Here is a 26,583-nt window from a genome sequence, read left to right on the forward strand (position 1 = left end):
GGATAAAAACAATAGGTTCTTATGTTCATAGTTACTGCATTTTATCTTTTTAAACAGTAAGATTTTTAATATATTTTAAAGAAGTCTCTTCTGCTCACCAAGCCTGCATTTATTTTATCCAAAGTACAGCAAAAACAGTAACATTTCAAAATATTTGTACTATTTAAAATAACTGTTTTCTATTTGAATATATTTAAAAATGAAATTTATTCCTGTGATCAAAGGTAAATATTACTGTCACATGATCCTTCAGAAATTATTATAATATGCTGATTTGCTGTTCAAGAAACATTCATTATTAGCATCAATATTTAAAACAGTTCTGGAATAAAAAGCTTTTGTAACATTACACAATACTGTATACCGTTCAAAAAAGGGGGAAGGGTAGAAATGATAACAATGAATACTTAATTAGAAAGGATGCTTTAAATTAGTCAAAAGTGATGATAAATGTAATGATACTAATGAGGTAATGATCCTAAAAATTCAGCTTTGAAATCACTGGAATAAATTACATTTTAAAATATATTCAAATAAAAAACAATTATTTTAAATAGTAATATTTAAAAATTGTACTGTTTTTGCTGTACTTTGGATAAAATAAATGCGGGCTTGGTGAGCAGAAGAGACCTCTTTTAAACCTCCAAAAATAAAGTTTTTCAAAACTTTCTTGCCAATTTCTATATAAAACGACAGCTACATTATTTCTTGAAATTCTAAATTTTAAATATTAATGCAAATTTTAATTGGCTTCTGCATCTGGTTTGCTACCTAAATTTAACCCTCATGCTCTGTTCTGGTGATTTTGGTAAAAATGACCAGTCTACAAAGAATTGCTTATAAATAAATTTCTCGCTATGCTATATTTTCATCAAATATTGGATTTAATCTTATCAACTTGACTTTCAAGTAGCATAGATTTTTTTTACGTCCTTTTGTAACTGATTGATTGATCTCTCAGTTTTTATTAAAAAATAATGCTTTTTCAGTCAAAAACTCAGTTGCATAAGTTCAGATCAATGAGGCCTACGATCAGTCAGTTCAAAAAGATACACCAAGTCTGTGCTGATTGATAGAAAACAAGTTGACAATGGTGAAAACATAGCATAACAAGATTTATATAAGCTTTTTTTTTTTCTTAAAGGGCAGTCATTTTTGACCAGGAACATCAAGACGACATTCTGAATTCAGCTCTCAATGACTCACAAGCTTAAAATGTAATCAAAGTCTGTGAAAATGCAAAGGTTATAGCTGTTTTTTTCAGAGTTTTTAAATCACGGAAATCGACAATTACACACTCAACCTTTGATTGCTGATTCTCATGCAAGCTCATAAAAAATAAGATGCACGTTGATCATCTTGACACAGCAAAGGTGGTTCAAGGTGGCTCTGATGTGCTCATCTGTTATTCATATTTTATAACAGCGTTTCTTCTGAATCGTTGGTGGAATGCAAACGTTCTAGAACTGTTAACACATCCTTAAAATGATTCCCGCTCTAGCATTTCTTTTTGATTAAGTTCTTAATTCCCAACCCTATTAGAGACACATTCTCTTGTCAATGCATGCATCTAAACATATGTGGGCAGATGTATGCACACACACCTGGCCTTGAATGCATCCATCATCTGACTGCAAATCACTCCATAAGGTCTTTCCCTTTTCCACCAGATACCACATCTCTCTCCTTCTCCTCCCCCTCCTTCTGTTGCTCCCTCTCTCCCTCCATACTGTCGTCCTCCTCCACTTCCCCTGGGTTCGGCAGACTGCTGTCCTCCCCCAGAATGCGGCACAGCTCTACCAGCCGCTGCTGCATCTTGGGAATTCCCGAGAGCTGGGTCTCGAGCCGGAGCTTTTCGTCCTGCAGGGAAATGCGCGTGGAGGCGTCCAGCTTTTCAAAGCGCCAGCCGCCCTCGCCATCAAACTGCAGCAGGTGGGAGTGGTACTTCCTGTCAACAGAGGAAGTTCAGGACAAGGTGTGTAATTTTGACTGTTTTTAAAGTAACACAGAGACACTAGTAAATCATTCTCTGGATGAAAGCAAATTGTGCAGTGTCCTAATATGGGCTGTTTCCTCAAACTTTTACAGCACTATGAGCATACTGTACACTTTTAAAAGTTTGTTAAGTATTTAATCGCTAAAAAGTTGACTTATAAGATTAATCCAAGTTTTTACTAAAATAAGAGGGATCATATAAAATGCATGTTATTTTTTATTTAGTACTGACCTAAATAAGACATTTTACATAAGACATTTACATATAGTCCACAAGAGAAAATAATAACTGAATTAAAAAAAAAATGACCCTGTTCAAAAGTTTATATACACTTGATTCTTAATACTGTGTTGTTACCTGAATGATCCACAGCTGTGTTTTTTTGTTTTTGTTTAGTGATGGTTGTTCATGAGTTCCTTGTTTGCCCTGAACAGTTAAACTGCCTGCTGTTCTTTAGAAAAATCCTTCAGGTCTCACTAATTCTTTGTTTTGTTTTTTCAGCATTTTTGTGTATTTGAACCCTTTCCAACAATGACTGAATGATTTTGAGATCCATCTTTTCACACTGAGGACAACTGAAGGGCTCATTTGCAACTATTACAGAAGGTTCAAACGCTCACTGATGTTTCAGAAGGAAAAACAATGCATTAGAAGCTTGGGAGTGAAACTTTCTTGATTTGAAGATTTCGTTTTCTGGGGAACATGTAAGTATCTTCTGTAGCTTCTGAAGGGCAGTACTAAATTAAAAAATACATAATATTTAGAAAATATAAGAAAAATGTACACATCCTTATTCCATTCAAAAGTTTACAGCCCTGGTTCCTGGATCTCAAAGTCATACAGTCATTGTTGGAAAGGGTTCAAATACACAAAAATGCTAAAAAAAAAGAAAAGAAAAAAAGTGCAAGGTGTATGTAAACTTTTGACTTAAACTGTATAGACTAATGTTCAAACGTTTGGGGTCAGTAAGATTTTTCAAATGTTTCTGACTCTTCTGCTCACCCAGGCTGTATACAGTCAGGTCCATATGTATTTGGACACTGACACAATTTTTATTATTTTAGCTGTTGACCAAAACATATTCAAGTTACAGTTATACAATGAATATGGGCTTAAAGTGCACACTCTGAGCTTTAATTTTTAGGGCAGTCTCATCAAATTGGTAGAAAGGTTAAGGAATTACAGCTCTTTAATATGTACCTCCCCCCTTTTTCAAGGGACCATAAGTAATTGGACAGTTGACTCAAAAGCTGTTTCATGGACAGTTGTGGGCTATCCCTTCATTTTTTCTACATCAATTAACCAGGTAAAAGGTTTGGAGTTGATTCTAAGTGTGTCATTTGTATTTGGAAGCTGTTGCTCTGAACCCATCATGCAGTCAAAGGAGCTCTGCATGCAAGTAAAACAGACAATTGTTGGCTTCAAAAACAAAAGAAATGCATCAGAGAGATAGCAGGAACATTAAGAGTGGCCAAATCAACAGTTTGGTGAATTCTGAGAAGAAAAAGAACACACTGGTGAGCTCAGCAACATAAAAAGGCCTGGATGTTCACAAAAGACGACAGTATGGTGGATGATTGGATGATCCTCTCCATGGTAATAAGACATTTTACAACATCCAACCAAGTGAAGAATACTCTCCAGGAGGTAGGCGTGTCACTGTCAAAGTCTACAATCAAGAGAAGACTTCACCAGAGCAAAATAGAGAGGGTTTACCACAAGGTGCAAACAAGACCAGATTAGACTTTGTCAAAAAACATTTAAAAAAGCCATACTTCTGGAAAAGCATTTTTTGGACTGCTGAAATTAAAATCAATGTGTACCAGAATGACGGGAAGAAAAAAGTATGGAGAAGGCTTGGAACAGCTCATGATCCAAAGCCTACAACAACATCATCTGTGAACATGGTGGAGCAGTGTAATGGCATGAGCATGGCTTCCAGTGGCACTGGGTTACCGGTGTTTAGTGATGATGTGACAGAAGACAGAAGCAGCCGAAAGAATTCTGAAGTGTATAGGGATATACTGTCTGCCCAGATTCAGTTAAATGGAGCAAAGTTGTATGGGCGGCTCTTCATAGTACAAATGGACGATGACCTAAAACATACAGCAAAAGCAACCCAGGAGTTTTTAAAGGTAAAAAAGTGGAATATTCTGCAATGGCCAAGTCAATCTTCTGATTTCAAATTGATTGAACATGCATTTCACTTGCTGAAGACAAAACTAAAGGCAGAAAGACCCACAAACCAACAACAACTGAAGTCAGCTGCAGTAAAGGCCTGGCAAAGCACCACAAAGGAAGAAACCCAGTCTATGGTGATGTCCATGAGTTCCAAACTTAAGACAGTCATTGCCTGCACAGGATTCTCAACAAAATATTAAAAATGAACATTTTATTTATGATTATATTTATTTGTCCAATTATTTATGAGCCCCTGAAAATGGGGGGTCTGTGTATAAAAATGGTTGTAATTCCTTAGCATTTTATGTTATATTTTTGTTCAACCCCTTGAATTAAAGCTTAAAGTCTGCACTTCAATTTCATCTTGATTGTATCATTTTTAAAACTATTCTAGTGGCATACAGAGCTAAAATTATGAAAAGTGTGTCAGTGTCCAAATATATATGGACCTGACTGTACATCTGATCAAAAATACAGTAAAAACATAAAATTGTGAAATATTATTACAAATTAAGAAAACTGATTTCTATTTGAATACATTTTAAAATGTAATTTATTCCTGTGATGCAAAGCTGGATTTTCGTTAGTCTTCAGCGTCACATGATCCTTTAGAAATCATTCTAATATGATTTAGAATTGGTGCTCAAGAAACTCTTCTTTTTATTATCATGTTGAAAACAGTACTACAATCTTTTTCTGGAAACCACAATTTTTTTTTTTCGGGGTTCTTGATGTATAGGACATTTAAAAAATGCCATTTATTTCAAAACAGAAATCTTTTGTAACATTATAGAAGTCTTTTTAATGTGACCTTGCTGAAGAGAAATAATATTTTCTTTAAAAAAATATTTAAAAGGTATTATGTTATGTGTGTTCATGGATGCAATGTCACGATGATCACTTAAAAGATGCACTTGCTAACTTCCACACACCCTTTCTCCAAAACCCAAAGGCATGGCATGATTCATCGTGGCTAGTTTTCCGATTGACTAAAAGAGCGTGGGCCACTCCCCTGATTCTTTATTTTGCCTAGTTCGATCACAAAGACAGGTGTTTTCTCTCAGGGCACCTATTTGTAATTTTATGCCATGCATTCAGCACCTTTAACAACCCATTAGTGCAGCTTTGTTGGATAACTAGTCTGTGTGGTCTGGCTTTTTTCTATGTTGTGAATATTAGAGTATGTCTACAAAGTACATCAAACTTCAACTTCAAAAAAGCAAGAAAAATCCTGTTTTCCATCATGTGAACCCTTTAATCTTATGTGTTTATGATTCAGTGCTCAGTTCCTGAACGAACACAAATACACTTTTTCTCCCCTACTAGCAATAAAGGAACTGCTCTTCATTTTCATACGATTGAAAACCCACCAGAGAGAAGGACGGTGTGTAATAGAGAGAAGCGCAATCCCAGCATCCTTTGCAGCTTCAAAGATTTTGCCCTCCACATCAATACTCACAGCACTCGTGCACTCATCCAGGAGGGCGTATTGAGGCCTGTTAGAGATAAACCAGAGATTTATCAGCTTTAAACACACAAGTTGTTGGGGACTTTTAAAACAGACTTAAAAGCAGTAGTCGGCAGTTGAATTGTTTAATTTTTTATATTTTGACAGCGGCTTTTTTTCTTCCCCATTAATAAATATCTCGGCGGTTCTACAATAATCTCCCCTAAAGCAGCTGCTCGCTTCAAATGCAAAGTGAGCTGTATAGATTCCAAAAACACCCACTGAATCCGGTTAAATGCTAATAACGTTCAGTAATTGAATATTTATCACTTCAGTGGCTTTAAGGAAACCATGAGCAGCTTTCTTACATGTATCATAATTTAGCATCTTCAAAGTGTTTTTTTTTTTTTTTTTCATTTTAGACAGAGAAAGTCATTCTACCAATTATCTTATCTACCAGCAACTGAAAGATTTTCACTGGGAAAATATCCCAGTAATATCCCTGATTCTTAACTGGCATTAACGTGGATTTAAATAGACTAAGTCCAGTATTAAGCATGTTAAAGAAATTTGTCATATTTAATAAAATGTGAGTCAAACAGAACAGACGTACTTATGGTAAAACATCCTGGCCATGCCCATCCGCTGCTTTTCTCCTCCAGACAACACGTCCTTCCAGTCGCTCACTGCGTTCCAACCTGACAATATTTAATAATGTTTAAATACTAACAATAATGTATGTTTACTACTAATGCAGTATTGCTTCTTCCATATTACTGAATAATTTAAACATGCATTATTAATTTCATGCTATTAATATTTTATCTTAAAAATCTGTTAGTTCAACACTTTACATCCAGTACAGTAAATGTGCTGTGCTTGTTTTTATTTCACAGCACTGGTGAAAATAAACATTCATATCAGATTATGTGAACTACTGTTCAAAAGTTTGAGGTCAGTAAGATTTTTAATGTTTTTAAAGTCTCTTTTGCTGACCAAGACTGCATTTAAAAATACAGTCAAACAGTAATATATTACACTTTTAATATAAATCTTTTCAATTGTAATATATATGTTAAAACGTAATTTATTCCTGTTATGCAAAGCTGAATTTTCAGCATCATAATTCTGGTCTTCAGTGTCACAGGATCCTACAAAAATCATTCTAATATGCTGATTTGCTGTTGTTGAAAATGTTCAAATATTAAGGATATTTTTTAGGATACTTCAATGAATAAAACGTTTATTTTAACTATTTGAAATAAATACATTATTCAAGTCTTTTAAACAATTTATTGCAACCTTGGCGAAAAAAAAATGAATTTTTGAAAAATGTAATCAGTGTACATTTTATATTATACCTACAGTTGAGGTCAAAAGTTTACATACAACTTGCAGAATTTGCAAAATGTTAATTATTTTACCAAAATAAAAGGGATCATACAAAATGCATGTTATTTTTTTTAATTTAGCACTGACCTGAATAAGATATTTCACATAAAAGATGTTTACATATGGTCCACAAGAGAAAATAATAGTTGAATTTATATAATGAGAATATGTTTTTCAGAAAAATCCCTCATTGTTTCAAATTATTTGGCACAATGCATTCAGACCCAAGGGAATTTGTAGAACAGGATAAATTTAACTATTTTGTCTTCTGGGAAACATGTAAGTATCGTCTGTAGCTTCTGAAGGGCAGTACTAAATGAAAAAAATATGACATTTAGACAAAATAAGAAAAATATACACTTTTTCAAATCTGTTCAAAAGTTTTCACCCCCAGCTCTTAATGCAATGTTTTTCCTTCTGGAGCATCAGTGAGTGTTTGAACCTTCTGTAATAGCTGAATATGAGTCCCTTACTTGTCCTCAGTGTGAGAAGATGCTGAAAAACCACAGAATTTGTGGGACCTTAACTGTTCAGGACAAACAAAGGACTCATGAACAACTATCACTAAAAAAAAAAAAAAACACAACTGTGGATCATTCGGGTAACAACACAGTACTAAGAATCAAGGGTATGTAAACTTTTGAACAGGGTAACTTTTATCAATTAAACTATTATTTTCTCTTGTGGACTATAAGTAAACATCTTTTATGTGAAATATCTTATTCAGGTCAATTCTAAAAGAAATGTAATAATAATTAACATTTCACAGATTCTGCCACGTGTAGCTACAGTAGGTTATATAGCTGACATCTGAAGACGTTCCTGTGATGTCTCTTACCCCCTTCTCTCTCCAGGATGTAGCAGAGGTTCACAGTTTTGAGGATGTCCTCCAGCTGCTGGTCAGTGATGCCATTCTCCTGCATCTCCTGAAGAGAGTGAGGATAGATGACCTGATCTCTCAGCGTTCCCACCGACATATAAGGCCTGAAAAGAGCAGAAAAACAATAAATCCGAAATCCTAGGATTTAATCAGCTAGTCCTTTTTGTTTCAGATGAGCTCAAATGAAACTTGAGACCACATCTTTTTTTAGTATATTAAATTACTTATGTATTACTTCTAAATAACACTCATATTTCTCACTGTGTATGTAATGCTATTTTCACAGTATGTCTTGTTTGATCTATCTATGCATCTATCCTCTGTCTTCCGCGTCTTGTATTAATAATTCTCATAAAACTAAGGCAATGGGCGCAGTGTTTAAAAATGCAGTCTACTTAAATCATTGTGCATTAGCCAAATCTTCTAAAAAGCAGTCGAAAGTCTTTTTCAATTTTTTTTCTCTTTAACGGTCCTGATACACAGAGACGTTCAGCGGGCCAAATGACAAGCAGCTGCTGGTTCAAAATGATGTTGGACACATCCCGTTGTGTGATCATGAGCACAAAGTGATGCTGTACTCCTGTTGGGTTTGTAATGAAGCCGCCATGTAACGCAGTCACAGGAGCACCATATGTGCTGACTGCTTTTGGATTGTGCTCCTCTTTTTAATCAGCACACTCATCAGCGCTAATTAACCTGGCACGGCGTGGGAAATGGAAATAAACACATGCACGCACACCCACGTTTCTGCCTTCTAATTGATCTTAATTCTTAAACAAAATCCAGCAGACTGCGTCTTTGTGCTGGGCCTTGAACCGGCACAAAGAGAAATCAACAGCCTCCTACAATCATAACCCAATCTGTAAACTACTGGCATGCACATAATATTCTGTATGCATTTCAAGAGAAGGATAAGCTCATCTCGAATCATAGTACAATGACAAAAACATGTCAAAGGTGTCTGGATGACATATTGGATTTCAAATTGTGTGGTCATGCAATATTTTTTCATCTTTTTTGATTGTTTCTTTGATTCTTTTGCAAAAACAATTCAAGGGTGAAAGCTGCTATGCTGCTTATAAAATTTATTAATTTATTTCAAGGTACTAACTTGAAAGGGGTCATACACTGAAAAAACAAAATTCCCTTGATCTTTTTACATATAAGAGGTCAATGTACTATAAAAACATCCTGTATGTTTCAGAACTCAGAGTGTTCTGTTGAGTGGGGTTAAAAACAGGACAGAAAAAGCCTATATTTCTAAATTATGATGCTTTTTGATGTAATATAAATTACAATAACATTTTAAGTGGACCTCAGAAAACAGTACAAAATAAAGAACAGAGGCAGTTCATTACCACTTTAACATCACAAAGAGATCTGTGGTATCAATACACAATTCTATGACATCTGTAGTTTTCCCAATATGGAATGGAATGATATAAAAATCTCACAATACGATATTATCTCGATGTTAAGTCCACAATATGATATTTGTTGTGATATTTTTAAAAAAGACAAATGAAGACTTGGAAAGAATTAATATTTTGACCATTTTAAAGTTGAATTCTTCTATCTAATGCACTTTGAGAGTTCAAAACCCAAGTTCTTAACTAAGAAAATTTAAGTCAGAAAAAAAGTCAGCAAATTGACTTGAACCTGAACTTTAAAGAAGACTCAACCCTCTTTTTATTTGTGATATACTGTCTCATTCTAAATTGCATTCACACTGGTTGAATATAAAAATTTGAATATAATAACAATTTTATATTATTGTTATTCCTATAACAGTAATAGCCATCTAATGTAAAACAATTGCGCCGTAAAATAAATAAAAATGAATATTTCATAGGTACACTACAGTAGGGATATTACAATTCTTCTTTCCTAATTTCCACACCTGAAAAAGATATATTGAATTTGGACTGCAGTAACGTTACCCATTTAAACTGTTAGCTGTCAGCAATTCATACTGCACTGTCAAGCTTTTATTTTTGACAGAAACTGCAGTAGAGCTTTTATGTTGATAAAAAACTCCAGGTTTAGTGAAAACAGGCTTATAAAATTGCATCTCCTTACAAATCTAGTGAAATGCTGTAGTCATCTGACGTGAGAATAAAGCATAACCGGTGGCCGTTGCGTCCCCAAAAGTGCGCAATAAATTAGTTCACTGCATTCATTCAACTTGAACTGAGACGTTCTGAGGTGCAGAAAACACCAGATCACGAGCTGATCGCCTGAACGAAGTGCGCCCCAGCAAAAACAGGCTTGATGAAGAGAGTAAGCCATATTGTGTTTTCGGTTTTAGTTAACTTGACAGATATTGTGCCAAAGCATAATAGCCTAAAACACAACATTAAAGACCTTTTATGTTAGAATAAGACGTTTAAGTAAATTTTTTAAACTATGGTTTTTGCCCGGAAGACCTATCATTTCATATCATCATGTAATGATACCAAGACAGTTTTGATATCGCAATACCACGATATAGATGATACCATTACATCCCTAATAACTTTTCATCACATACAACCCTAGTCCTGCTTACTACATACTTAAAGGGTTAGTTTACCCAAAAATTAACCTGTTATTTACTCACATTTCAGGGATCCTAGGTGTATATGACTTCCTTCCTTCAGACTACTTATAATAAAAATTGCTCTGGCTCTCCCAAGCTTTATCATGGCAGTGGGCGGGTGTTTCTCTATAACATTTCAAAACAAGTCCAATAAATTGCATCCATCCATAACAGATGAGACCTGATGAAAGTGGACGCGCAATTAGATGTACAAAAAGGATTTGTAAAGACAAAATGACAGAGGATTTTGATGTAAGCCAAGAGGAGACTGGTTTTCCTTTGCTAAAGTAAGGTAACTTTTCTTCCTTTGCTCCTGTAAACAAACGTTGGTTTTCACAAGACTCACAGGTGCATGGGTCATCCACTCTGAGCTGCTTCCATGTACGACTGTTAGCGCAAGCTAGATTAAAGTTATTATTTTGTTTTAAATATTGTTTTTTTTTTCTTACAAAAACGCATCGATACCCTACAGGAGGCATTTATTCACCCCCCAGAGCCATGTGAGGCACTTTTTATTATGGATGAATGCACTTTATTGGACTTGTTTTGCACTGATGAAGAGAAACACCCACCCATTCAATTCTGGAAATGCCAGGTTAATTTTTAATATTACTCTGACTGGATTCATGTGAAAGAAGAAAGTCATATACACCTAGGATGCCAGGACGGTGAGTAAATTATTTTTGGGTGAACTAACCCTTTAAAAGCATATACCGTCTCATCACCAGTGAAGTGCATACTTGTAGTGCATAGTTTTTAGGTCACAGTGTGCAGTCAGTACCTTTGAGGTATGTAAAACATGTGCTCCGGTGATGGCTTGTAAAGCACTCCGCTGTAGACGGGCCAGAGGCCGCTCAAGATCCTGAACAGAGAGCTTTTTCCGCAACCGTTGGGGCCCGTGATCAGCAGATGCATCCCTCCATCAACCTGGAGAGAAATACCCAACATCCCTTTAACATGTTACTAAAGACACACGAACGAAACATATATGCAGCCGATCACATAACCCCCCCACAGAGAGAGAGAGATGCACAGAGGGACAAACCACGGGAAACAGCTAAATGTGTTTACAAATTCAGTAAAGCCACAGGGTTAAAAGGAGCCACTGTGATGGGAAACGCTTGATGGTTTTCAAAGGCCTCTCTGCAGCACAACATACAGAGAAAAACAGATCGCTCCCTCTCTACACCCTGTCATTATGCTAAAGCCATCCATTCACCAGACACACATAAACACACCAGCACGGCTTCCTGCTGGAGCGTCAATTACTATTAAAAGACCTTCAACACAACACCAAACCAATGTGAATCATCCGCGCTCAAAACATCTGGAAGCGGCGTTAATGATAATTCTAAGTATAGAGACATGCTGGTCGAGTGACTTTAGTCTACTAATGGCTGTCTGGCAGCAAAGTGCAGATTTAACCGGAGAGAACTGACAAAATACATCCAAAAATGTAACAACCACACATTCCATCTGGCCTTCGTGATAGGTTTTATCTGTGACATCATTGTCTACCATGCTTTCTTCCTCTTGGCTTGGCTGCTTTTGGCTCTAAAAACCATCTGAGAAAGCATTGTGGGTAATGTTCATTGTGTCATGAGCGCACCGCATGACTGCGACATCAGGGCCATGAGAGGGTATTAGCACCATGCCGCCCCTGCAAATCGAGGCGCTGTTGTGGAAACCCTAAGAGCACACCAACGCGCGACCGGAATATAATCACCACATTGTCCGGGGCAGACCAGAGGGGGGTCACACTGTGGTACTCATGACCCATTTCTCAGAATTTAGCAGGAAACATGAATTAATCATAAGATACTCAATCCAGACTCAAGAAATGTGTGCACATAAAGCACACACTGCATTCATAACTAGTGCATTCTAGACTTGTTTCATAAAATAATTCTCAATAGTAAATAGAAATAGTAATTTCCCTCGGATTCACAACAGGTGCATACAGACATTATTCAGACACCAGATATAACTTTTTCTTTTTTTTTTTTTAATAGTGGGTGCAGGACACTATAGTTTGTTTATGTAATTGAGGATAGCAAAATGAAGTAAACTGTGACAAAAATTCATCATAAAGTGGATTTCCAGTCAAATGTATAAAACTTTGGGACCAAAAATTTGATTTGACATACTTTTCTATCAGAGTTATCTGACATTATCAAGATGAATTTGTTCTGACACAATTTGAGTTCTTCTCACATTTTATTGCCATTTTCTTAACTAAAAAAATGTTTCTTGAACAGCAAGTCAGCATATTAGAATATTACCTTACTGTTCAAAAGCTTATGACTTGTTGTGTATCTTTTAATACATTTGTATTAAATATTAACCTGGCACTAAAGAAAACACCCACACATGTCTACGTTGTCAGTCAACTATCAATGTATCAGCTCTGCATGCATTATCTAAAACATGTGCATAATAAACAGCAGTGGTGAGAAGATATCAAAGAAAAATCTGCAATATATTTTGCTGCACTTATCTAGCTAGCTTTAAAGTTTACGGCTGCAAGTCCTGCCAACATGTTTTGGATTGTACAGAATAATTGACTATATCTCTTACCAGCGCACAGGCAGGGAAACCTAATTCAAATATACATAAAGATAAGCTAATGTAAGATAACAGGTGATGCATGAAAAAATGGACATAGTAAGAGTGAATGAGCAAAATACATAAATACAAATTCTCCATGGGGGTTTCATAATATATCTTCTGCTAAACCGTCAAAGGTCAGGCACTGATTAGCAAAGCTGTATTATCAGTGAAGTACTCACAGAACCAGGCTAGAGAAATAAGAACAGTTAACAGCCTCATTGACATATTCACACTTCACATGCGCATAAATCATGCAGAGAACAGCATGTTGCATCAGACCACTGACTCATTTACTCTGCATGAGCACAAGATATTGCAGCATGGAGATAGAAATAATTTAATATACAGTCTTCTTAGCTGGAAAACGGAGAGTGGTTTTAGTTGGATGTAACAAGTATGCAATGCCTACTACCTGTACACCCGCATGCCAATTTTGCACTGCAATAATTTGATTATGTATTAAAATGACTCAAGAAGGGTTTAAGATGTGAATTTACCTGCATGTTCAGGCTGGAAACCACCACATCCCCTGTAGGAGTTATTATAGGCAGGTTTTCACATTTGATGCCCTGTTCCACATCAATCACCTTGCCTAAACAAACACACACAAACATAAGTTACTTAATGTACATGTATAAAAGTATTGATTACTATTGAAAGGTTTCAGTAAGATTTTAGTCTCTTTGTCTCTGCTCAAAAATACTGTAAAAAATCATAATGTTACTAAATATTATTACAATTTAAAATAACTGTTTTCTATTTAAAAATGTTTTAAAATGTAATTTATGTAATGCAAAGTTGAATTTTCAGCATCATTACTCCTTTTTTTCAGTGTCACATGATCCTTCAGAAATCATTGTAATAAGCTGATTTGCTGCTCAAGAAGCATTTCTTATCATCAATGTTAAAAAAAGTTTTGCTTAATTTTTTTTTTTTTTAATATACAGTAAAACATTTAGCATTTATTTGATTGTTTTTGTTGTTTTGTAATATCATAAAAGTTTTTTTTCTGTCAAGTTTGATCAATTTAATGCATTTTTACAGAATACAAGTATTAATTTCTTTAAAAAAATAGAAAAAAAAATACTGATCTCAAACTTCTCAACTGCAGCTGTTTGTAGTATGCTATTCTATGGCATCTATTTATTAACTTGGTAATAAAAATGATTATTTAGCATTTTTTGTGTGATAATGTGCTCATTTTTGGAAGACCAATCAAACAATAGGAGAGATGAAATCAAAACCATAGATTAAATTGCTTGCGGTTTATTTGCCACCCCGAAAATGGAAGGTAAAGTCAAGCACACTGAATTGTGGGATACAGTATTCCAAGCAGTATGCACTTACTGTATAGGATATATTTGTGACCCTGGCCCACAAAACCAGCCATAAAGGTCAATTTTAAAAAAGAAATTGAAAATCTAGAATCTAAGGGGGACACAAAGTCTAAATATTGAGAAAATCGCTTTTAAAGTTGTCCAAATTAAGTTCTTAGCTATGCATATTACTAATCAAAAATTAAGTTTTGATATATCTGTGGTAGGAAATTTACAAAATATCTTCATGGAACATGATCTTTACTTAATATTAAAGACTAATTATTTACCTAATGATTTTTTACATAATTTTGACCCATACAATGTATTGTTGGCTAATGCTACAAATATACCCGTGCTACTTGTGTTTTTGGTCCAGGGTCACATTTTGTCAAATGTAGTAAATCGTCTGCATATTCAATGCATATCGGTAATTAGTATACTAAGTCTTCATATCGTACGCTGTTTCAAACAGCTGTGAAGTTACAAAATACACAAGTAAAACAGACTAAAGTTCATCAAACCTCTGATCTGCAGCGGTCCCTCCACTCTCATGCCATGTTTTATCTTCCGAGCCGTCCCTGTTTCTTCTGGCTTCATCTCTGTGGCTGAACGGCGGTACTCTCCGACACGCACATCCTCAAACACCTCGAACATCTCATACACACGAGCCGTATATCCAGCCAGTTCTGTGACCTGTGATGAGATCAGTCTTTTTAGCCACATTTACACATGAAACCTTGTATAGACTAAAATGAGTAGTTGGAAAATGTCAGGGAATGATTTATTGGAATTGAATGCACATGGTTCACTACATTTACATGACAAAAAGACATGATAAATATTGTAGATTCTTTAATTTCCTCATTTAATTTACCCACTCCTAAACATCAAATACAAAAAGCAAATTGTGGTTGGTTATTTAAAATTGTTCAGATTTATTGATTTATTATAGAACAACTTAGATCATTTTCTCAGTAATTGTGTTTAGTTTTTGTACATATACTGTAGTGCATATTCATAACTTATGCTTAGGTTGTTCTTTTGCAGGCAAAATTTGTTACGGCTTCATCTAGATTTGAATGCGCTTTCTGTATAGTTAGTAAGTGAAATGCATCTCACCTCTTTGTAGGAGACCATGATCCTTTCGACTGCATCAGCTGCGGCGTTCAAAAGGTTCCGGGCTGTTGTGAAGGCCTGTGTGCGTTCACTAACCAAGTCTTCTTCCTTCATCTCGAGGGCTGCCTGTTTTACATCCTCTGAATCTAAATGGACGTCACAAGAACAAGACTATGAGAATTGACATTTTAGGGATTCTGTTTTGAGGTCTTACAGGGATATGGAAGCCTGTTTCTGCCACTGAATTAAAAAAGAAAATGTAATTGAAACTTTTTCCATCTAAAAATGTTGACTTTTTTTCTCACAATTGCAAGTTTACATCTTGCAATTCTGACTTTTGTTCTCTGAATTGTGAGATATAAACTCACAATTGTGAGTTATAAAGTCAGAATTGTAAGATACATACTCAATTCTAGAAAATGAAGATAGAATTGCAAAATATAAACTCACAATTGCAAGTCATAAAGTCAGAATGGCAAAATATAAACTTGCAAATCTGACTTTTTTCTCCAAATTGCATGATATAAACTCATAATTCTGAGTTAAGTCAGAATTGTTAAATATAAACTGGCTATTCTGAGAACAGTCTTTTTTAACCCCCAAAACTGGACTTTGTAACTCACAATTCTGAGAAAAAAAGTCAAAATTGTTTGAAAAACCTTAGAATTATGAGATCTTAAGTTTTTCTAAAGAGATCTAAATAGTTTTTATCTCGTATTTCTGACTTTATAACTCACAATTGCAAGTTTATAATTCACAATTCTGAGAAAAGTCATAATTGCATGAAAAAAATTAGAATTGCGCAATATATACTCAATTGCGAGTTATAAAGTCAGAATTGCAAAATATAAACTCGCAAATCTGACTTTTTTCTCTAAATTGCATGATATAAACTGCTTTAATAAAAGTTATTAAATCAGAATTGTTAGATATAAACTGGCTATTCTGAGAACATAGTATTATAAATGCAGCCTTGGTGAGCAAATGTTCAAAAAATTTAAATCTTACTGACCCCAAACTTTGAATGATACTATATAAGCGAACATCAGGCACAAAAAATTCATTGTGTTACATTGTGTTTCCTTTAAGAACACCAAGTTTTTCTAAAGAGATCTAAATAGTTTATCTAGTATTGCTGACTTTATAACTTACAATTGCGAGTTTATATTTCACAATTCTGACTTTATAACTTGCGATTGTGAGTTTATATTTCACAATTCTGACTATAACTTGCAATTGTGAGTTTATATTTCACAATTCTGACTTTATAACTTGCGATTATGAGTTTATATTGCACAATTCTGACTTTATAACTCGCAATTGAGTTTATATCTCACAATTCTGACTTTATAACTTGCGATTGTGAGTTTATATTTCACAATTCTGACTTTATAACTCGCAATTGAGTTTATATCTCACAATTCTGACTTTATAACTTGCGATTGTGAGTTTATATTTCACAATTCTGACTTTATAACTTGCGATTGTGAGTTTATATCTCACAATTCTGACTTTATAACTTGCGATTGTGAGTTTATATTTCACAATTCTGACTATAACTTGCAATTGTGAGTTTATATTTCACAATTCTGACTTTATAACTTGCGATTATGAGTTTATATTTCACAATTCTGACTTTATAACTTGCGATTGTGAGTTTATATTTCACAATTCTGACTATAACTTGCAATTGTGAGTTTATATTTCACAATTCTGACTTTATAACTTGCGATTATGAGTTTATATTTCACAATTCTGACTTTATAACTTGCGATTGTGAGTTTATATTTCACAATTCTGACTTTATAACTCGCAATTGAGTTTATATCTCACAATTCTGACTTTATAACTTGCGATTGTGAGTTTATATTTCACAATTCTGACTTTATAACTTGCGATTGTGAGTTTATATCTCACAATTCTGACTTTATAACTTGCGATTGTGAGTTTATATTTCACAATTCTGACTATAACTTGCAATTGTGAGTTTATATTTCACAATTCTGACTTTATAACTTGCGATTATGAGTTTATATTTCACAATTCTGACTTTATAACTTGCGATTGTGAGTTTATATTTCACAATTCTGACTATAACTTGCAATTGTGAGTTTATATTTCACAATTCTGACTTTATAACTTGCGATTATGAGTTTATATTTCACAATTCTGACTTTATAACTTGCGATTGTGAGTTTATATTTCACAATTCTGACTTTATAACTCGCAATTGAGTTTATATCTCACAATTCTGACTTTATAACTTGCGATTGTGAGTTTATATTTCACAATTCTGACTTTATAACTTGCGATTGTGAGTTTATATCTCACAATTCTGACTTTATAACTTGCGATTGTGAGTTTATATTTCACAATTCTGACTATAACTTGCAATTGTGAGTTTATATTTCACAATTCTGACTTTATAACTTGCGATTATGAGTTTATATTTCACAATTCTGACTTTATAACTTGCGATTGTGAGTTTATATCTCACAATTCTGACTTCATAACTTGCGATTGTGAGTTTATATCTCACAATTCTGACTTTATAACTTGCGATTGTGAGTTTATATCTCACAATTCTGACTTTATAACTCGCAATTGAGTTTATTTCTCACAATTCTGAGAATAAGTCATAATTGCATAAAAAAGTCAGAAGTAATGTAACTCACAAAAGTTATCATCACACAATTCAAAAAAAAGAAAAGTCAGAATTGCGAGTTTGTATCACGCAATTCTGACTTTGGAAATTGTAATTTTGAGTTTATATCTCACAATTAGGGGTGGAGCCGAACCCGAATATGGTATTCGGAAAGGCACAAATAGCCTGTTTTTTAACAAATACTTATTTCGAACAAATACTTAAAGAAAATATTTGTATTCGGGAACAAAAAAACTTTATATCAAAAAGCTGCGTTTCCTCAGGAGACCACAGTGCATGCCCGCATGAGTGAGTGAGTGAGTGAGTGACATTCAGGAGTCGGGGGGTGGGGGGTAAAAGAGGTGACTGACACAGGCTGCTCCACACAGCAACAGAGAAGGCTCGGCTGAGCGAAAAAAGATTTCACCGCATCACTATTTTTGTTGAATAGATTTTTGTACCTTAACTGGGTTCCGGAGGCAGTTTATAACTTTCGGGAAGCGGAGTTTGATCGGAAGATTATTCCATTAGGGGCCGTTCACATGTAGCGTCTTTTGCACGCTCAAGTTCATTATTTCAAATGATGCGCGCTCATAATGGAAGCGACGCGCCGCATCGAGATTAAAAACATCTCAACTTTTCAGAATGCCGCGAGCGCACCGCGGGTCATGTGACAAGAACCAACGAATCAGCTTCTTCCTTTCATGAAAAACATCAAAAGCTTAGCCAAGTTGGAGGAACAGCCGGTCATAGCTGTTACAGGGATAACAGTTTTTAGTAGCAGAGCTACTGCAAGCAATTTTTAGTTTTAGAAATCCATTTCCTTTGCTGAAACTTCCGCGTCTTCATGGAGAGCGCTGGTCATGGTTGCTTAGCAACGGCAGACGCCACGGGAACGCAAGCTACAGAGCGCTTTGGAAAGAAGGAGAAAGCGGCGCGCCTTGCGTTTCCCATGCGTTTTTAGGCGCGACATGTGAACGACCCCTTATATGGTACGTTTAAGTTACTCTGTCTTTTGCAGACAGCAAGATGTAGGCTATAGGCTAGTTAACCTTAGCATAGCTCATTATTTTTACGCCTATTTTGAATTTTACTCGAATACAAATACAAATACTTTTCCCCCCTCAACAAATACAAATACAGATACAAATACCGGCTGCTTTGCACACCCCTACTCACAATTCTGACTTTATAACTCGCAATTGTGAGTTTGTATTACATAATTCTGAAAGAAAAAAAAAACTTTTTATCTTTCATTAAGTGGTGGAATACAGAGCAGCATGGGTCAGTAAAAAAATAAAATAACAATAATATAATAGTAACACATGAAAAATTAATTCTAACCCATTAAATTGATCAAAAGTGACAGTTAAGACATTTATAGTGTTATAAAATATTTCTATTTTAAATAAATGCTGTTTCTATTCATCAAATAAGCTTGAGCAGCAAATCAGCATATTAGAATGATTTCTGAAGGATCATGTGACATCAGTTTTTCATCACAGGAATTAATTACATTTTCAAAAATATTTTCATATAGAAATGTCATTTTAATTGTAAAACATTTTCATAATATAACTTTGAATGATACTATAAAAGCGAACATCAGGCACAAAAAATTTCATTGTGTTACATTGTGTTTCCTTTAAGAACACCATATCAACAAGCTCAAGGATGTTCAAATAAGTTTTGGACTGAAACAATCACAGAGCCAAAACGTCTGGAGCCACAGACACAGAGAGAGAACAGGAACTACAGATAATCGTAATTGAATCCATACCATATTTAGAGTATCCGGTGGCAGTGATGATGGGCACGGCGACCATGACCAGGCCCGATGCGCTCCAGAGATATTTCATCAGGAACTGTTCCAGCATGACATACCACAGCCTCTTGAACAGGATCAGGTTAATCTGCTCGGACAGCGCGGTGTAGCTCCTCTGCAGCTGCAACATCTCAATCTGCGCAGGGCACAGATGCAGACACGCAGACACGCATACACGCAGATACACACACAACAAGATAACATCAAGTTTAGTTTCCAATAATGAAGTGTCAGGCTTCCTGATTCATGATGATGTCATTTCATAACTTTTAGCACTTATAAGTGACAAATATCATCATGTAGGTTAAGGAGAGTTAAGTGCAGTGTGTGTAAAAGTGGGCCTCAGGTCAAAGAGACGAACAGAGACTTTTGCCCCAATTCCAGGCCCTTCTTTGTATTCAGACACATCACATGACTTCTCTCTATGAACACTTTTTTAGCCATATGACTGTGAAGTTCAGGAACATTTCCCATTGCAGGCATGGGGCACTGTTTGTTCAGCAGGGCCACTTGCTTTGTCATTGGGACACAAGAACAAAATGACCTTAAACACCTGTTAGGATAATTCACCCATAAATGAAAGTTCTGTCATCTTTTATTCACACTCAACCCCAAACATATAGTATATGATTTTTAGTTTATAGAACACAAAAAATATCAGTGTTAAAAACAGTTGTGCTGCTTAATATTACTGATAAATACTGATAAATAGAAAGTTTAATGGAAAAGCATTTATTTGAAATAGAAATCCTTTGCAGTATTATAAATATATTATTTATTAACTATAATTATTTTAATAATTATTATACAATTATTATTTATTAATAAATTATATAATAAATTCTCTCGTTTCACTTTTAATGAAGTTAATGCATCCTTGCTGAAAAAAATAGTAATTTCTTTAAAAAAAAAGTTTAAACTCTAATGTATACATTTATAAAATGTAACACTTTTTTTGACAGTAATTATTGTTCCATACCAAATATGCTCTACAAAAACTCCAGCAAGCAAGCCAATTATATTAATATAAAAATATAACATACAATATAATTAAAAATATAATATATAATATAATTACATACATTTACAATTGTTAAAATTAAATAATACTATCTAAAGTTAACATAAAATAAATAAAATATCATATGAAATTATAATAAATTTATTAATAATAATAAATTAAACAATATTATATTATTAAATATAATAATAATAATAATAATAATAATAATAATAATAATAATTACATATTAATAACTTTATATTTGTAAGCCCACAGTTTGAAAATGAAGAAAGCACCACAATAATTTTACACTACGAATCAAAAGTTTTTGAACAGTAAGATTTTTTTATGTTGTTTAAAGAAGCCTCTTCTGCTCACCAGGCCTGCATTTATTTGATCCAAAGTACAGAAAAAAAAATTTTTTACTATTTAAAATAAAAGTTTTCTATTTGAACATATTTGTAAATGTAATCTATTTCCTTGATTGAAGCTACATTTTTTTAGCAACATTACTCCAGTAAAATACTTTTACTTAGAAAATACTTGAACTGATCAAAAGTGATGATAAAGACATTTATAATGTTACAAAAGATTCTATTTCAGAAACTCTATTTTCATCAAAATAAACCTGAAAAAGTTCTACTCAGCCAGCTGATTTGAACAAAATAATAATAAATGTTTTTTGAGCAGCAAATCAGAATATTAGAGTGATGTCTGAAGGATCATGTGATTGAACTAATGATGCTTAAAAATCAGCTTTGAAATCACAGGAATAAATTTCATTCTTAAATATATTCAAATAGAAAACTGTCATTTTAAATAGTAAAAATATTTTTGCTGTACTTTGGATTAGATCAAATAAATGCAGGCTTGGTGAGCAGAAGAAACCGGAAGTGTATATTTCCAATCCTTGAGAAGCAGGTGATGATGAAATGTATTAACTGTACGACTTTTCTTTTTGGAGCTTGATCACTGTCTGTTTTCATAATATGAAAAAGAGCAGCGTGAACATGCTGCTAAACATCTCCTTTTGTGCTCCAAAGTCATGCACATTTGTAAAGACATGAGGGTGAGTAAATGGTGACAGAAAACTTACCCAAGAGGCTTTTCTCTTACCTTATGTCCTCCATAGAAGGCAATCTCCTCTGAATTGGCGATAATGCGTGAATGCATGTATCTCAGGTCGCCTTTCCTCCTGGCTTCCTCGGCCACCAGCTTACCAAAACGGGGCGAGAACGCTCTCAAAATCTTGGCAGTAAGTGCCACCACAACGCCAGCTATGATGGAGGGCCATGTTGTGTCAGCACCTTTTGACTGGCCGGTTTTGATGAGCGTGTAACAGGTGACAACTACATCGAGGATGGGCTTGGTCAGGTTCGAGTACAGATGAGCCACAGAGCCAGCGAACATCACCACATCTTCGGTCAAGGACTGATCAGGGTTCGCCAGCCTGCCGTCCATGTTGCTGACACGATAATATGTCTGATCACTAAAATACATCATGTAGGCGTGGGTGACCAACCGGGTGCGAAAAGCGAGGGTCAGCTGGCCCTCCAGGTAACGGATGGCACTGTTTACAAATGTGGCGGGAATGGCAATGAGCAGCCATTTGGTTAACTCAACCACAAATGCTCTGGGGTCTTTCTTCACAATGGTTTTCACTATTTGCCCATCCAAATTGGCTACATAGATGGAGAGAAAGGTGCGTGAAATGAGAGCTAGGGAGTGGAAACCGAGCAGGCCGAGTTCTTTGCAGAAAAGCCGAGGAAAGAGGATTTTCAAGAGACGAATCAACCTCTCGAAGAATTCACGGTTCACAGCCGGGGAGCTTTTCTTTTTCTTGGCAGCTTCCAATTCTTGGGGTTCTCCGTTGAAGGTAACCGGGTCGGAGCCTTTAACCTGTTTACTAGTCCTTCCTTTGAGCTTGCTATATAGGTAAGGGGAAAGTTTCTTTGCCCCGTAAAGGGCAACAAGAAGGAGAATGGTGTTTCTCACAAAGGGCTTCTTCATCTTGGAGGGCAGTTTTGAATACACAGACATTTTCTTTATAGCTTATTGATACTGAGATCATTCAAAATGAAGGTTATTGAAAAGCAGGTACACAGCTATATGGATGTATGTTCATGTAAACTAGTATAAATGCAATTTCAGCAAACTGACAGCATGTCTAACACATTCTATTGTAAAGTTTCAGAAACAGCAATGAGATTAAATGGAGAAGAGCTGTGTGTAAATCTGTTATTAAGAGCCTGCAATCTTACAAGTGTCTCCTCTAAAGTTTCAGAAGAGAAATAAACTCAAATATGTCTCATTCTAACAAACGAGTCTATACCATAGGCCTCTAACTGTATGTCAACAATCTCATTTGTGTCAATATTTGTTTCTGCTAAGACGTTTAATGAGAAACATTTGAGACAGTTGTCATTTTAATGCTATGAACGATTTCTCCCGAACGATTATTGTGGGAAATGTTGTTTGTTTATAAGATAAAGTGAAGTTAAATGTTCATATTTCTAGGTAAACTAACGTAGAGTAACGTTATACCGAACGTGGTAAATGAACTGGCAAACAACGTGTCGTGACTTCAGAGGTAACGTTAGTTCAAATGACAGCTAGCAAGCAAGGCAAGCTAATAAACTCAAGAACACTAAAAACAACAGCGGGGTGACACCAAACTACATAAAACACCATATACACGTTTACATCTCCACTATATTGAATCACACAGCATGTAAATATCAAATAAGTGTCGTTTGAGCCGCGTTGCTAGCGCTGCTGGCTAATATATTCACTTTACTTTAACTTCCTCCGTCCAACTTTCCGTCTGTTTGATCCATGCAAAGGTCATTTTCACAGCAGATCGGAAATGTGACAGACCCTCATCGTGAAGAGCACATGCAGTCTCTGTCATTTAGCGAATTAAACGGTCCGAATGCAGATGAAAAGCCGCCGGTGAGTGTGAGTCCGGGCGACGTAAATCCATCAGCCTCACCGGGTCTCAGGCAGGAGAATTACAGTAAACTGCGCCGATAGGTGGAGTAAACACGGAGATTACTAGCTCAACCCACATATTACAAAAGTCACACACGACTGTTGTTTTCATTACCACTGGCGTTTTTACTATTCTTGGTTAGTTTTATTGTGGCAAAATATTGTGCAGGACAAGTAATACGTGGCCAAAGTTGGAAAATTTGCAAAAAAGAAGAAGAAAAAAAACATCTATAATGTAATATTACAGAATGCAAGGGCGTAAAATATTTAAGGGGACGGTAGGGGCATCTTGTCCCAGTCTCCCATTTGCTCTTGCATTGACTATCACTCTGTCTAGACTACAATCAGAAACAACAATATATAATTTCTCACATATTACAATATACTGATAAATTTAACATTCACTTAAAGGAGTAGTTCACTTTCAGAACAAAAATTACAGATAATGTACTCGCCCCCTTTCATATCTTTTTCTTCAGTCATAAGAAATTATGTTTTTTGAGGAAAACATTTCAGAATTTCTCTCCATATAATGGACTTATATGGTGCCCCCAAGTTTGAACTTCCAAAATCCAGTTTAAATGCAGCTTCAAAGGGCTCTAAATGATCCCAGCTGAGGAAGAAGGGTCTTATCTAGCGAAACGATTGGTTATTTTCTAAAAACATTTACAATTTATATACTTTTTATTCTCTATACAGAGTACACAAGCTAGACAAGATGAGTATTTGAGGTTCAAAAGTGTATAAATTGTAATTTTTTTTAGAAAATAACTGATCGCTTTGCTAGATAAGACCCTTCTTTCCTCGGCTGTGATCGTTTAGAGCCCTTTGAAGCTGCATTTTGGAAGTTCAAACTCAGGGGCACCATAGAAGTCCATTATATGGAAAGAAATCCTGAAATGTTTTCCTCAAAAAAAAATAATTTCCTCACGACTAAAGAAAGAAAGACATGGACATCTTGGATGACAAGGGGGTGAGTACATTATCTGTCAATTTTTGTTTTCTAATTGAACTACTCCTTTAAGTGGTATTGTCTATCGAACTGTTACCAACTGAATTGCAGTGGTCAAACTATTTAAAATATAGAATTGATACAAATTTGATTATAATGCCAGGCGCTCCAACTGAAAACTTGTAATTTCAATCATTCAGTTCAAGCGATTCTTTAGCAAACACAAAACAAAACAGCCATTCATTTCCAAAATTTGGCACTGATCGGACCACGAATCATTTGATTTAGACCGGAACGTCGGTTTGCGAATGATTTGAAATCAATTGAATGATTCATGATCCACGCTCAGAAGTCCCGATCTAAAATGATGGTTAGCAAATCATTATTTCAGGATCATATTGAGACTTCAGAGTGGGTTCGCGAATCATCTGATTTAGATCGGAACATCGGACGGGTTTGCAAATTTAATTAGATTTAGATCTGAACTTTGGAGTGGGTAGGTTCGCGAATCACTTCGCAAATTGAACGATTCGCGATTCTTGCTCCAATTAGTCCCAATCTGAAATGGTGGTTCGCGAAATGTTCAGATCATTTGACTCAGATCGGGTTCGCGATCCATTTCGAGAATGAATCGCGATCCACGCTTCAATGTCCCGATTTGAAGTGGTGGTTCGCGAATCATTATCGATTCGAGACTGCGGTTCGCAAATCATTTAGATCGGGACTTCAACCGCGGATCGGGAATCATTTGATGCAGCTCGGGACTTCGAACACTGATCGCGAATCATTTGATGCAGCTCGGGACTTCGAGCGCGGATCGTGAATCACTTAGATTGGGACTTCAAGCACAGATCGCAAATCATTTGATTCAGCTCGTGACTTCGAGCGCGAATCATTTAATTTAGATCGGGACTTCGAGCGCGAATCATTTAATTTAGATCGGGACTTCGAGCATGGATCGCGAATTTGATTCAGTTAGGGACTTCGAGCACGAATCATTTGATTTAGATCGAGCGCGGATCGAGAATCATTTGATTTAGATCGCTACTTCGAGCGCGGATCGCGAATCATTTGACTCAGCTCAGGACGTCGATCGCGGATCGCAAATCATTTGCTTTAGATCGTCGAGCGCGGATCGCAAATTATTTGCTTTAGATCGTCGAGCGCGGATCGCAAATTATTTGCATTAGATCGGGAATTTGAGCGCAGATCGCGATTCATTTGACTCAACTCCGGATGTCGAGCGCGGATCGCGAATCATTTGACTCAGCTCAGGACATCGATCGCGGATCGCAAATCATTTGCTTTAGATCGTCGAGCGCGGATCGCAAATTATTTGCATTAGATCGGGAATTTGAGCGCAGATCGCGATTCATTTGACTCAACTCCGGACGTCGAGCGCGGATCGCGAATCATTTGACTCAGCTCAGGACATCGATCGCGGATCGCAAATCATTTGCTTTAGATCGTCGAGCGCGGATCGCAAATTATTTGCATTAGATCGGGACGTCGAGCGCAGATCGCGATTCATTTGACTCAACTCTGGACGTCGAGCGCGGATCGCGAATCATTTGACTCAGCTCAGGACATCGATCGCGGATCGCAAATCATTTGCTTTAGATCGTCGAGCGCGGATCGCAAATTATTTG

At 35.6% G+C, this 26,583-nt stretch overlaps 1 protein-coding gene across 1 annotated transcript; it reads right to left on the minus strand.

Annotated features, from left to right (window-relative positions):
* Nucleotides 1-1,638: 1,638 nt before the first annotated feature.
* abcd1 (ATP-binding cassette, sub-family D (ALD), member 1) lies at nt 1,639-23,965 on the minus strand. The gene is made up of 10 exons (XM_073818974.1): nt 22,108-23,965; nt 19,944-20,124; nt 15,523-15,665; nt 14,925-15,096; nt 13,582-13,676; nt 11,256-11,401; nt 7,855-8,000; nt 6,238-6,322; nt 5,548-5,673; nt 1,639-1,948 (listed from the first exon to the last, which is right to left on the minus strand). Exons 1-10 carry the CDS (start codon nt 23,029-23,031, stop codon nt 1,639-1,641), a joined length of 2,328 nt encoding a protein of 775 aa, XP_073675075.1. The 5' UTR covers nt 23,032-23,965.
* Nucleotides 23,966-26,583: the final 2,618 nt, after the last annotated feature.

The sequence above is a fragment of the Garra rufa genome, chromosome 15 (genome assembly GCF_049309525.1).
Source record: "Garra rufa chromosome 15, GarRuf1.0, whole genome shotgun sequence".
NCBI classification, from domain to species: Eukaryota; Metazoa; Chordata; class Actinopteri; order Cypriniformes; family Cyprinidae; genus Garra; species Garra rufa.

Coding starts and splice junctions, on each gene's coding strand:
- abcd1 (XM_073818974.1), bottom strand. CDS start 23,031: ATGTCTGTGTATTCAAAACTGCCCTCCAAGATGAAGAAGCCCTTTGTG. Junction 11,402..13,581: donor TTTCCAGCCTGAACATGCAG/GTAAATTCACAT, acceptor ATTTCTCTCCAG/GTTGATGGAGGGATGCATCT. Junction 5,674..6,237: donor GCCAGGATGTTTTACCATAA/GTACGTCTGTTC, acceptor TATCTCTAACAG/GCCTCAATACGCCCTCCTGG.